General features: G+C 41.7%; 1 protein-coding gene across 1 annotated transcript in view; it reads right to left on the minus strand.

Annotated features, from left to right (window-relative positions):
• Positions 1–13,225, minus strand: part of Ccdc146 (coiled-coil domain containing 146) — a 115,143-nt gene extending 101,918 nt beyond the window's left edge. Inside the window, exon 1 of the mRNA XM_013510513.1 lies at positions 13,067–13,225. Coding sequence (XP_013365967.1) covers positions 13,067–13,225 — 159 coding nt within the window. The remainder of the gene's footprint in view (positions 1–13,066) is intronic.
• Positions 13,226–15,117: the final 1,892 nt, after the last annotated feature.

Raw genomic sequence — 15,117 nt, forward strand, 5'->3', positions numbered from 1 at the left:
GTGAAGGCCAAAGCTCTTATTTTCATTTGTCAGGGAAAATAATGCTTTAAAAATGTTTCATTTACAAATGAATGGTGTTGGTGATGGTTTCCTTTTACATTTCTATTCTATACAAAATAAATTCTTCTTAGCCGGATTAAGCTAGCTATTATAAACTAGAGGGGCCCTGGTAGCACGCCTGTCTGCGGAATTGGAGAGGAGAGACCGACACTTTCATAATGAACACAGCCTGTGTAGGGGTTTTCAAACTATGTCCCCAGTGATTCAAACGTTCTGCAGACTATTTCGGGGCAGCCAAAGAAAGTAGGGTTGAGGAGGAGCCTGGAGATTGTACAACATGTGGAAAATGGTCCAGCTGGAATAGTTCTGCTTTTCTATATCTTAGGGATTTGGCTTTGATTCCACGTACAGAAAATTGTTGCTTTTTTTTAAAAATATTTGATAATCACTGCATCCCTGTTGCATATTCCTTTGAGGACTCAGCTGGTGAAATAAAACTGGTATAAATATATGATGTTCTCATTTCAAACATTTAAAATGTGAGAATTTAAGTTAAATTGATGTGGAAATGCCTTCAAGAAATCTGTCCTTTTTAAGTTCGGAGTATGATTACCTTTGTGGGGGGCTTTATTAATTAGCCTATAATACTCTCTTGAAAAACTTGGCTATCCTCAACACAGTGAGCTAAGCAAGTTTCCTGCCAACATCAATACCATCGCTTTTACTCTCAAGATTCCTAAAGATCTTTAGGGCAGTTTAAAAAACAAGAGCTAGGCATGGTGGTATGTGGCTATAGTCCCAGCTACTTGGGAGGCTGAGGCAGGAATATCATTTGAGCCCAACAGTTCAAGGCCAGCCTAGGCAACATAGGAAGATCTTATCAAATAGCAACAGCAACAACAACAACAAAACAGAAAAGAAAAATAAGCCACATGAGTAAGTACAACACTGCAGAAAAGGTTACAGAAGCGAAAGTGATCATACTGTGTCAGGAAATGAGGGATTCAAGAGAAAGGTGGGATCCAAGATGGCCTTGAAAGATGAGCTCTGCAGCTCAGAAGTGGCAAGGACAGCAGTGTTCCCCACCCACCTCCCAGGTACAGGGTGAGAGTACACACCAGCAGCCCATAGGAAAACACTAAGACAGCGAACGCTTCTGAGCCAGGGCTGTGTGACAGAGGACAGTGAGAGCACGGGTCACATGGCAGAAGGTTTGACTACACGGTCCAGGAGGTAACAGCCTTTACGATAAAGAAGGGAAAATCCACATCTGAGAGTCTCCAAGCTCCCCCTGCCACTCTGGATTCCTGGGCTCTGTGCCTGGACCTGGGAGAGGACGATGGGGCCTGGGGTGGGAAGGAAAGCTGGAAGGAGCCTTGAAGACTGTTCCAAAATAGAGAAATGGCCAAAGGCATCAAGGAGGTGGGTGGAGATACAAAGAACAAGCCAGCGCAAGGGTGGGAAGGCGGGTTCTGGAGGGCCTTGTAGGGAGGGGTGAGGAAGGAGGTGGAGAAGCATCTGCTAGGCAGGGGGGGTGTGGAAGGGTAAGGGCTGCAGGTGGGCCCCTTCCTGAAGGACACTCAGCACAGCCAGGTGGCTTCCTGAGCTTCCAGGAGGAGATGAGCGTTTCTACTAGTCTGCGCCGAGATGGGTCTCATGTGTAAGATTTCCTCCAGAGACAAAGGTAAGAAAAGCAACTGAAACTGGGGGTGAGATAGCATAGTAGGCAGTAAGGTACCCCAGGGTCATGAGCTGCAAACCGTATTATTAGTATAAAGCAAGGCTCAGAGAGCTGACATGCCTTGCTGCAGACTGTACAGCTTGTAATGCAGCTAGAACCAAGACCATCAAACTGCTCCCTCCCCTCCTGCTGCTTGGAGAGAGTTCCCCCACCCCAAACCCTTAATATTTACAGTATTGTGAGCCTGTCCACTCTTAGTTTGTAGCCTTTATAGACAGCAAAATTCCTATCCTCTTAATCTGAGGTTTAATATCAGGTTATTCTCATGTCCCCACGTTTCATATTTCTGAAGTCACCCAGGTGTCCTGGTTTGTCCCCACCTAAGTACATGGAGGCTGAGAATCAGAGAAGGACTTTGCCTCAGGAGATAATGGCCTTGGTGCTGGGTTCCCAAGCTTGTTACTGGGATCTGCTTTCCGTTTCCTCTACCATCAGTGTGTTCCCTGGGGGGAACAAAGGTTAAAATGTGATGACTCAGACTATCACAATACCAGGAGAAGACACGGGAAACAGACAGTAACCTCAGGGTAGCAAAGGTCTTTTAGAGTATGACACACAAATCCTGATGCTACAAAGAAAAGGTCAATAAATTCAAGCACATTAAAAAAAATAGACTCTCACTAGGGGGAAAATCGCCATAAGCAAACTCAAAAGAAAATCCAAAAAGCAGAGAAAACAGTGCAGATTATACTTGAACACCTAGTTTCTAAGTGTATAAAGAGTTGCTAAGGGGGCTGGGGATTTAGCTCAGTGGCAAAGCGCCTGCCTGGCAAGCGCAAGGTCGTGAGTTCGGTTCCCTGTACCGGAGAAAAACCAAAAAAAAAAAAAAAAAAGAGTTGCTAAGAATTTATAAAAAAAAAAGGCAAGCCGCTCAATAAAAAAAAAAAAATAGAAAAAAGAACACGAAAAAGGATTTACACACACAAAAAGGAATACAAATGGGTCTTTGTATTAACCATGTTCCGATTGTCTGTAAAACTGACCCTTTAACATCTGGCCTACATGTATACACCAGCTACACCTTGTTCTGGACAACCTGATAACAAGACGGGCCTGAGTCACCTCGCCTTTGGATTCCTGCCTCCCTAGCTTCACCTTCTGCCCATTCTGCCACCCAGGGCACACTCTGCAAATGCACTCACTCATCCGGCGTCCCTGCCCATCTGCCCCAAGCATCCTAGTGCCAGGCAATAGACAACTAGGGGCTGCGCCTATGCCCAGAGCCTGCTGAAATTGTTCAAATTGGTGAACTGTTTACCTCGCCTTTGTCTGGCCCTTGGTGGGAAAAGTACAGTAAAGCATAGAAAAGCACAGTCCTTCTCTTTCCTTCTGCCCCTGGACCTACTCCTACTCCGGAACTTCTCCATGTGACAGCACTCTGCCTCAATGCCCCAGGAAACTGGGACCTGGGGGTAGTAAGTATCCTAAGTATCCCAGGGTATCATCATCTGATCTATCACCTTCCTACCCAGCAGAGTTTCTATTAATATAAATAGTCTCCAACATATAAAAAGAAGCTCTACTCCACATCCAGGCCCCCACCTATGCAAATATTTTAACAGAAAAAGATATGCTTCATGTTAATCCTTAACCTTCACTCTTCAGTTCCAAATAGTTCCTGAATTACTAAAGCTACTATCTTCTGCAGAATGCACATTTTCTATCAAGAACCACAAGCTTTCAAAACCCCACTTACTTTCTCCCTCAAGGATTTTCTATCACCAGAGAGGAAAACATCATTAGTTATTTTTCCTATTATTTTGAAACACAACATCTGTTCACAGTGACTATGTTCAAAAAGACACCACCCAAGTTCAGATTATTATTTTAAACATTTAGTCAAGTTGTGACAATAGTTGGTTAAACATTAATAAAGTTAGGTAATTAAAACTTTATTAAGTGTGTAATTAAAAGTAAGTCCACACGCATTCTCACACACACAAAGGAGAGCCTAATTATGTCAGTAAAGGAATAGAAACAGGTAAAAGGAAAGAGGAGGAAATACACCGTACAGATGAGGGATACACATTTTCATCTTCTTGGCCCTGGGTTCGCTGTAGAAGCTCAGTAAGAATTTTGAGAATGAGTAGTGGAAGGTAGGAAGTAGAGGGACCACTGGTTTTTCTTTGTCCCAGGTTTACAATGTTTTTCTGACTTCTACATGGCACTAATCACAGCCTGTTCAAATTATTATTTTGACAACATCTCAGATTCCTGGTCAGAACCAACCTTCGTGTTCATCATTTTGAAGGTGCCAACAGTAAAGCTATCTTCACGTGGGATCTTCTTTTCTTCAATCCTAACCTGCCCTATAGTATATGATTTTACTGATTAAGTTTAGGGGTGTTAATCTGCCTTGAAAATATGACCTGTAATCCTAACATAAATCTTTAGTCTTCATAGACAGACATGAGCTACACTGATGCCTAACTATCTAAGTGCATTCCTGGCACATCCTGACTCTTCCTCCACACGGGAAGAAATTTTAAATTTCTACCCACTGTCATAGTAAAGATAACAAAATCAGCAACGACAGGGAAAAAACAAAACCTGTATGGGAACAGTGGAATCCATTTGTATTGTTTAATAAACTATCATGCTGTTTAAAATTTCCTGACAGCCAAATAAAATCTTGAAAGATTATTCTTGTAAGCTTGCCTGGATGTGTGGTGGAAAAAAATGAAAACACGCCAATAATGGTGAAACTTATAGAAATATTTGAAAAATAAATATACTAGTGTTATGGCTTGTGTCTAGATGTCCCCTCAAAGCCTCATGGGGTCATAGGTGGGGCTTTTTCAGAAATAGCTGGATCTAGCCTGCATGATGCTGAAATTGATTCATGGTAAAATGCTAGGATTAAGAGTGTGAATGCTACCTACTTTAAGTAATCTGGATAAGATAAAAGGGGCAGAAAGAAGCTGTTACGGTATCTTGCTTCCTCACTTTTGTTGTCTTCTGGCACCATGAACTGTCTCTCCTCTGTGATGCCCCTCTGCCATGCCACCCTGCCTGGGGTGTAGGCTTCAGTCCATACTCACATCCTCAGCATGGACGGAAACCTACACAAGCTGTGAGCCAAATACACCTTCCCTCATTTAACATTGGGTGTCAGATATTTTGTCTCAGCAACAAGAGAAAAACAGCTAAGACAAGTAGTTTTAAAAAATACATCCTTTAAGTACGGCTATTAATGAGGTGTGGTGACTAAGGAAAAAATAGGGAAATCCATGATAAATACATAACTAATAGAGTCATTACACATTTATCTTTATTTTTCATTTTAATATAAAGTCTATTTTAAAAACAATTTGTCAAATCCTAAAATGGTGCTTGACTGTTGAATGTGGAGGGAACAGTGCCAAGTGCAATGTGTGTCAGGGTAGGAAGTGGCGGAATAGGGTTCTTTCCTGGTTCCACCCAGGTGCATAACCCAACATGAATCTCAGTCTTCCAGATGGAAAGGACAATTCAAAATTCTTTTTTTTTTTTTTTTTTTTTTGGTACTGGGAATCAAACTCAGGACCTTGGGCTTGCCACTGAGCTAATCCCTGGCTCAAAATTCTTGTTGCTTACGAACTCATCTGGAAAGCTAAATCACGTGATTCAAACACCTCTGACTGTAAGTTCTTGGAAGGTGAGAATCTTATCCTTTCATCTCTGTAACCAGTTATTTGATCAGTTAGTTATGGTACAAAAGAGAAACTGTTTTAGTTCCTTCAAATTCACCAGTAAACCTACAGAAGGTGCAACCCAGAAAATGAACACAGCTTTAGTGGTATCAGAAAAGCAGCCACACTTTCAGTAATTCAGTAGAATTTTAAAAATCCAAAATTTGTTTATCTGGTATCTGTCTTATGAGAACCAAGTGTATAAGAGGTATCTTTTGAAGGTGTGACTATACCAGTAAAACAATTGCTTCAAAAGGCTGGAATCAGGTAAAGAACGGCAGTGGTTTTTTTATAAATACATGAGGACAGGCTGTGCTGTTAAGTACCCCTGAACAGGAAGTTGCAGTCCTTTCAGAAAGCAATCTGAAGACCATCGAAACCCTTCTACGTCTGCCTCTCTAGTCAGGGACTTCCCTAGCAAGCTCAGGTCCACACACCGCACACTGGCCTCGAGTCTGTAGCTTCTGAATTCTGCCGCATATGGTGCCATAATTTAGCACGTTTCCTAAATCAGAATTCCAAATGTCAGCTTAGACTCTCTCCCTCACCCCTCACCCACCCTCAAAGCCCGGAGTTGTATTATTTCTTAATATCTCTCTTAAATGTATTTGTTCCTTTCCCTGTTCCCACTGCATTGGTTTAGTCACTCTTCATGTCTTATCTCAATGGTGGGAAGAAAGGAACAGACAAGAGGTGACATTAGGAGACATGAACAGGATAGAAACAGGTGACAACACTGGAGGAGAGATAGCTTTGGGGAAAGAATCATGCACAAAGGTAGTTCTGCACACGTTTGCTATGGGGTACCTTGGGGTCTGCAGACCTTCCAAGCGTAAGCATGTATGGGTGTAGGTCAGTACAGAAAAATACGGATGTAGTGGAATCCAAGGATGAAATGTCCCCTCTCATGGCTTACTGCCTTCCAAAAGCCTCTACAAAGCATCTCATCACATAAGGACTGACTCCTCCTTGGGTGCTAATAAAACTGTTTGAAGCTTCTAGGTCCATAACCACATACTGCCTTCCACTGACATGTAACTTGTCAAACTTCTTGTTCCCAAACAAAGCTTGTAATAAAGAACAAGAACCTTCTGTGTGTTTTGTGTCTGTAAATCCCTGTGGTATACAGCACAATCCAGCACAGCAGTCCTCAAAACAGAACAGGGCTTTAATAACAATAGAACAGCACCTGGCACATGGTGGGTGCTGGATAAACATCTGTGAAATGGATTAAGACTTACTGGCTACCATCATTCCTCACAAACTTCTTGATATCTCAATTCTTATCCATCTGACCTGCAACTAAAACTTAGATGCAAATACCACTGTCATACCTTTCTTAAGAGGCCAACAGTACAGTTTAATATGTGACCTGGTTTTGTGAAAGGCCATGTTGTGAACAGATCTAATTTCTATTCATCTACCCACCCACGATTAATACCTACTCATCCACACTCCACTGTGACAGAATTTCATATTATATACCAATTCACATGTTCTCTTCCTTAGTGTTTCCCTAGAGTGGTCACACGTCCCCCTTTGCCTCCCGAACACTCCAGTACTTTCTTTTCTTTACCTCTTGGCTAAGTTCAGTCAGAGACTTAATGATCAGCACAAGAATTATTCAGAGTAAATGAAGAGAAGGAAGGAGGTCTTGGTGAAAAGCAAAGAGCCACAAAAGCTTAGGCAAAATAATATTTTGATGTTGGCTCATGGCATTAAAGCAAAAATAATTTTATGGCTTTCAAGTTATGGAAAAGTTGAACATCTGACACACTGACACAAGACAACTAAAGTCAGGTTTACAAATCTGTGCTGCCTTACACGGCACACACAGATACAAGCAGAAATCTGCTTTTGGGGAATTCCACGAAAGCGGTAACTTACATTAACCCCAGACGTGCTTCGGCACCCAACGCGAAAGCCAGCAGCATGTTTGCTGGTACAACTCTTCGGCAAACCATTTGAAAGTCTCTGCTAAAGCTGAATAGAAAACTAGAGGAGACACAGTAACCCTCCCCACGGGTATATATGCACACTGAATGAATTTGTATAAGTCATGTATAAGAACAGTAGGATCCTACACAGCAGTAGAAAAAAGAATCTACTGCCAAACAGTCTTACTAAGGAGTCTCGTGGATACAATGATGAGCATAAGAAGCCAGATCAAAAACAGTGCATGTGATTCCATTTACAGGGTGTTGAAGAAGAGGCAAAGTTATGGCGATGTCAGGACAGTAATTATCTTTGGTAAGAGTGAGGAGGACTGCCAAGGGTGAAGGGTCCCAGAGAGAACTTCAGGTTGCTGGACACAGGATATAACCTGAGAGTTTGGAGGGAGGACAAGATAAATTCAAGAGATACAGGTATTTAATTTTCAAACTGACAAAAGACACAAGAGAGAATTAGGTTTGCGAGAAGATTGACAAATTCCACGCTGAACATGTTGGTTGTAAGCATATGAAAAAACTCACTGAGTTGCAGTTAATATTTGTGAGATTTAATGTATATGTATAAATAAAACCTGAACAAAAGATTCAAAAACAGATACTGGGGTGAGACTCAGTTCTCAACGGGACAAGAAAAGCATGGCATGCCAGGCCTCAGAGTTGGGCAGCAAAGGTGGATTGGGGAACAGGGGTCCAGCAGTAGCTCACAGGAGGGTTGTGTGGCTTAGTTCCAAGTGTTGCTCTGAAGAGTCACCCTGAAGAGTGCAGTAACACAGCCTAGTTCCTGCCCTATTTATCTCCTTCCTTAATGTGACCACAATGTTCATAAGAATCTCTGACTTTTTTGTGCAGTATCTCACGAGGAGATTAGTCAATAAGTATCTGCTGATGACTAAGTTCCAAGTGATGGGTATGGCCTACAAGTGCTACAAGAGTTGGAAGGCCAGGGAGCCCCGTGCACTGGGTGCCGGGGGCATCTCCTGCAGGACATGATTCTAAACGCTTCTGGGTAGAGGGAAGGGCGGCAAAGTGCAATCTATGGAAGAATTTCATTTGGTTTTTGGTTTGCATGACAGTACTCTCAGAGGCAACATGATGAGGTGAATTGGGGCACAGCTTATGTCACATATTTTATTATAGCCAGTGTCCTTCGGCCCCTGAATTTATTACCTCTAAATGTGGGAGAGTCCCCAATGCGGCAAGAGGATCCTGAGGGTCTAAGCAAGTGATCAGTCACAAAGTGGTGTGGTTCCAAATGGTAGCATGCTGTGCAAGCCACACTGAACTCATTCTTCAGGCAGCACTGGATGGCAGCATGACACTGGGCTTTGCCATTCAGTGGTGCCAGGGCTGCCGTGCAATTGGTGTGAATAACAGCAAGTGCTCTAAGGGACTCTGGTCCTTTCAATGTGACTCCACACATCTGGACGTTTGGAAGCGGATTCCCAACAGCTTTCTTTCAGCTGCCCCTTGAACTCTTGCTATTTTGCAGATACTAGTTTCTGTTTAGACAGCTGAAGGAGGACAACTTTATATCATGACGGAGGTTAAAAACTTTAAGGCCCCTATGAATCTTATTTTCTAAATGTCAAAAGAATTAGAAACTAAAGCTATAGCTTCAATGCTTAACAATATCTAAGCAGGGTTTTGCTTGTTTGTATTTGCAGTGCTAGGGACCAAACCCAGGGCCTCATATAAGCAAGGCAAGAGCTCTGTCCCTCTGTCACTAAGCCACCTTCCCACCCCTTAGTCATTTGCACTTATTACCAAAGTTGTCTGAAGCCAATAATTTGTTCTATGATTTCATACGTTTGAGGATTAGTTCTGATGCAGTAAAAATGCTAATGTTGCCACTATGCCAGAGTAGGAAAGACAGTCCTTTGACAACATTATTGAATCTCTTGGGGAGTCACTGTCATGTCTAACGATGAATAACTATAGCTTTTGCATATGTACAATAAGATTTTAAACGCTTAATAAAGTGGTAGATTGAAGATAAATATGGATAAGTTGTTCTGAACTCTTTCAATGGACAAAGCAAACATTTTGCACTTCATCTGTGGCTTAAAAAAAAAAAACAACCCCTGAGTATAATTGTTAGTATTACATAATTTTGCTACATAAACTCAACTTGTGATTCTTCTTACTGTGGTTTCTTTCTTTCTCTCTTTGGTCTTTGAGGACTCTCTGGGGATAGTGGCCATAAACCAAGACAGCTGCCATCTAGGAGGGACTGACCTGACCTGGGGGTGAGGTGGAGGGGACAGATAAGACATAATGAGGAGGTGACACCAAAGTACAGTGTGGGAGACAGAAGAAATGTGTCATTACACATCCCAGAGAGGTCAGGGCTTCAGACAGAAGTTTCCTGATAAGAGGTCTGGAGGGGCCGGAAGGCGAACCAGCAGATGTAGGGCTAAAGGAGAGAGGTGTGTCTGCGCCTCTAGTTAGGTCCACTGGCTTTGTCCCTTAGGCCTCCTGCAGGGGCTGGGGGCCCACTTAGACAGAACATGTGGGAAGGTGGGTCTCTTACTCATAAGACTCTGGTGCCAACCGTTAGGTTTTCTCATGGTTAGCAGCTATGGAGCGAGCTGCCTTTGGGGTGAGTGGGATGAACAAGGGGGCTACGTCTCAGGTGCATGGAGGGAGGACATTTCAACTAGGCCCAAAGGACTGAGTTTCAAACCACTTGTGACAGTCCTAAAAACAAGTGACCTTATGTCATATGTTGATAAAACCTCTTTGACAGTAACCACATTAAACAAATTTATGACACAAGTCTAGCTTTAGTTTTGACTTAATTGAATTAGTAAGAATAGAAATTTTACTGCAAAGTTGGACATATGATGGATTTTGGCAGAAATACAGAACCCGATCAGCTATAAATTCATGGTTTTAAATATGTGAAGACAGATGCATAAATAAAATAAATCCCTAGAGATACACGTATTCATGCATCTATTTTTAGCTCTGTCCCCTGAGAGGGTCTAAAGCAATGACCATACCCAGCACTGAGATCTCAGTTTCCAAATATCATTTCTCAAAAAGAAATGAGGGATCCTCTGAAAGGACTGATTCCAGAGCCAGAGCAGAAAAATACAACATGAGCGCGGAACACATTCTGGTGCCAGAAAGTAAAGAAGTCACAGAAAACTATGGAGACGGGCCAAAGGGACAAATGGTCTACCTAAAGATGTGTGCACCAGTCGGATCCTGGGTAATTAAACAGTCAAAATGAGTAATGACAGCAGTGGGTTATAAACCACTGAACAAAATCCTGTCAGATCCCATAAGCCCACACAGATAAACAGGGAAAGCAGTAAATCAGAAAGAAGAGAAGGATCTTCCTGAGAGTAGGAAGCCACCTAATATAATTGTCCAAGGACCAGGGATAGTGGCTCTGGCAGGAGGATCACTTGGGCTCAGGGGTTCGATACCAGCCCAGCAACACTGCGAGACTCTGTCTCAAACAACAAAAATAATGGGTTTGGGGCTTTGCAATGTGGCACAGTGTTTGCCTAGTAGGTGCTGGGTTTGACACACACACACACACACACACATACACACACACATGTAATTAGAAAATCACCATGATAAGAATTTATTTGGGCAAGAATCATCAATAGATGTCAAACTAGTAAGTGAACATTTTAGGAGCTGTAAGATGCATACATAGCCTCAGGTATCTTCCTGGTGGATGTATATTAATTTCAAAAGGAAAAATAATGATAATATATACAGAAAAAACTTGGAAGTCACCACCCTAACTAGCAGCGTGATAAGTCAACATCATGTGCTTCTGATATAAGACACTGGAGAAGAACATACCATTGTATCCAGTATTCCCCCAAAATGTGCAACATTTTTTTTTTTAGTACCAGGAATCCAACTCAGGACTTGTGCTTGCCACATAGGTGCTGTGTCACTGAACTACATCCCCAGCCCCAAAATGTGTAACTTGAGTCCAAAGATGAGAAAGTCAGTCAGATTCATCTTGAAAGAAATACTACAAAATAGCCAGCCTATACTATTCAATAGGGTTGCTGTTACAGAAATTTTAAAAATTCCAAGGAGCTGCTCTAGACTAAAGAGATGACTACAGAATGAAACGCATCCTCTGTAAATGTATAATGAATTGCACAGTCATTGGCTGTAAAGAATGGTAGTGACACAGTTGGCAAGATCTGATGACACAGTTGGCAAGATCTGAGTAAGACCTGTAGATTAGATAATGCCACTGCAGCAGTATTAGTCTCCTGATATAGTCGCATTATGGTTATATAAAAGAATATTTAGGAAATGTATAAAGGGCATCTTGTTTTCAGAAGAGGGGGGATGTGGGGGGAAGTAGGGGAGGGGAGAAGGAAGAGGAAGAGGAGGGGGAGGAGGAGGAGGAAGAAAGTAAAGCCAGTGTGGCAAGATGTTAACATCTGGGGAACTGGGGTGAAGGGTACATGGGATTTCTTTGTACTATTCTTACAACTTTCTTGTATATTTGAAATTATGCCAAAATAAAAGAAAAATAAACAGTTTAGCAACTTAGGTCCTAGACACCATAAACAGATACACAAACACACACCCACACATAACATTATCATTTAAACTTGCTTTTTATCATGTTCTAGTCATTTGTTTTTGCTTTCTGGTGTTGAATAAACTCTGTAATTGCTTTAAGAATTCTTAAGCTTATTTTTGCTGTGACAATCAAATTTTTTAGAATGTTTGTTCAGTTATCTTTAAGAAGCCTGGAGTTCAAATGTCCTCTGAATCATTTTTTAAACTACAGCTCTCCAGCATGACAAAACAACAGCTGCACGTGTGGTCACACAGTTGCATGTGGGTATTTTTTTTAAAAAGCCCAACTCTCCTGATATATGAGTATTTCAGTTTGGCTTCAAAATCGGACTCTGAGAGGATATAACTTATTGGGGTCCCCTCTTTGCTTCCTCACAGGTAGGGAGCTGCAGATTTCAGCACTTCACTGCATGTTCTTCCTTTCACTATATGATGAGATCTTTTCACTTCATTTTACCAAGTGTTGTACATACAATAATTAAAGAAATATTGTTTATTCCATGTACCAGTCCATGAAATGTTAACTGCATATATATAAATATGAACCCTCTTTCCCTAAAAATAAGACCTAGCTGGAAAACAACCAGCCTTGAAGACAAGAGCTCAAAAATGCTAGCCCTAGTCAGCCTGGCCTGACTCTCCTACCATCCTGGTTCTCTTGCTCGATGGCTACTCTGTCAGGTGAGGAGAGCTGACTGGCGCTGGCATTTTTAATCTCTAGTTTTCAAGGTTGACTTTTCAGCTAGCTCTTATTTTTGGGGAATATAGTGTTTTTGTTTGTTTGTTTTTTCTGGTACCAGGAATCGAACTCACGACCTTGCGCTTGCTAGGCAGGCACTGTGCCGTTGAGCTAAATCCCCAGCCCCTAGGGGAATACGGTATTCTGCTTTATACCATCAGAACCTACTCTACTGTATTAGTACAGAATTATATGATAAGCTCTTGGAAGAAAAAGCAAGGTTGATTTTGTTTTAAAGGGCTTCAGACTGTACCTACTACCTGTAGGACTCGTGTAATTAATTGTGGTAATTACATTGGCTTCGTTTGAACTTTTAAGTGGGTGGTGATTCAGGTTTACTGTAGCAATATTGTACAATAATAACAATAATAATAATAATAATATTTTATACCTCATTCAGACAAAGGAAAGCTGGAGTTGAAGATAAATCAACAAACCGCTCATCTTGAATGTTAATCGTGGGCACTATGGCATAACCAATGTCTGTTTTAGACTTTTCATCTTCCTCCTCTTCCTCCTCCTTTTCTGTGTCTGTGGAGCTGTCTCCCATGTCTCACAATTCTGAAATAAAAAGCATTCCAGATTGAGCTACTTAGGAGTACCTTCATGTGTAAAGCAAATTGAGTGGAAAATAGTAACAGTAGCAAAAAACTGAAACTGTAAGTCAAAAGCTGCAAGTCAGGAAAGTTAGCTATAACCCGTTATTATAAGGCTGCTCTGTTGTAACGATATTTCTAGTCCCCTCTGCCCTTTCTTTCTCCTTTTTCTCTTTTTCTCTTTTTGCAGAGGTGGGGATCAAAGCCAGGCTCTTGAGCCTGCTAGCAGAGCTCTCTGACTGAGCCGTGCCCCAGCTCCAGACGCACTCTATTGTTATATTCAAGTCTTTATTCTAAGTCCACCAGGGCAGAACCGTCTAAATTTCTCGAGCACTGCAGTTACTATTTATTGAATGAGTAAATAAATACAGCCCTCATCCTTAAACTATACCACAAAATTAATGCCAATCAGTTTGGACACAGCCATGCTGAGCTATGGGCAGGAGAAGGGCAAGGTTAGGAATAGGCTCTGGAGCTGGACCTAGGGAAGGCTGTGCGACAGGACACCCCCTCAGCAGGCCGCGCTGGAGGCAGGGCCGGCGGTGTCTGAGAGCAGGTAGTGGACTCTGCTCTCCACTTGTGGGGCCAAGAATACGATTTCAGTGCAGGCGCGGGTCCATACAGCCTAGAGTCATGAAACATGCAAGCGGGGACTATGTAGCTTTACCACTGGGTTAATCACACTCGCTTTCGGATGCCTCGTCCGTGCCTCTGTGGCCACACTTAAAATACTGTGTGGTAATTTTCTAGTTTTCATATTGTGTCCAGAATCGGACTTCTCAGAACAGAAGTATATTTATTTACCTGGGTAGCTTCGACAACTGGCAAATAACACACATATTAGAATGTACGCTAAAAATATTTGCTAATGGAACAAACAAATTGTGCTACTCTTCCAATGTCCAAAGGATACTGCAATTTCAAGTAGGTTGCTTGGCTTTTTAGAAATAAAATGCTAATGCTGAAGCAATGGAGTGATAATAATTTACTCAACTTAGTAGAAAGCTAGTTCGTCCGAAACGGAAGTCCCCGAGGAGTAAAGCTGAAATTCTGCTGTGATTGCTATGGGCAGCTTCAATCACCAGCTTTGAAAATTTTTCTTCCCTAAACCATCTTGGCAGGCTGTCTGCATAATTTGCAGGGCTCAGTGCAAAAAAGGAAATGTGGGGCTCTTTGCTTAAAAAGCAGGAACAGCGCACGACTATGAAAGTTACCACAATAAAGCTTGCCCTTAAAGATATTTTATTACTTATGGAATATAATAGGGACGACAATGATGCATGAATAACAAAGGTTTACAAACTGCAAGAAAATATCTGATGCCACCACTTTATACAATGAAATAAATTAATGTGATGTCTCGATCATATGATGTTTCTGGCTCACTTTTTCTGCAAATTCACTTATTGGGCTGCCAATCAACACAATTTAACTGATGTCAGTTGCTCTTGGGAAATAGAAGACCACAAATCATTTCTTGGCAGCTTTCAATTTGAGAAGAATTTTTCTGTAGATGCATCCGTTATACTCAAGTTGTTAAGAGTGCTGTATTTGCAGGCTGTGACATCGTTTGGGTAAATTTCTGATAAATTATTTCAAAATGATGATGAGTCTCATACAATACTTTTTCCACAAAGATTTAACCCTATACCAGCCAGTTTCACGTATGGACTTCCCTTTAAATTTAAATGTATTCAACACCCATTTTCATGTTTCCTGTGACATTCCAGGGGACTTGTGGGGCTTGTGCAAGAACTTGAACGTGGCTTTCTGGTTTGTATCTACACCCAAACACTGCTTATGTACCCTGTAGCTGCATGTGCACTTACAAAGAAAAAAATAACAT

The sequence above is a fragment of the Chinchilla lanigera genome, unplaced genomic scaffold (genome assembly GCF_000276665.1).
Source record: "Chinchilla lanigera isolate Chin_1 unplaced genomic scaffold, ChiLan1.0 scaffold00009, whole genome shotgun sequence".
Taxonomy (NCBI): Eukaryota; Metazoa; Chordata; class Mammalia; order Rodentia; family Chinchillidae; genus Chinchilla; species Chinchilla lanigera.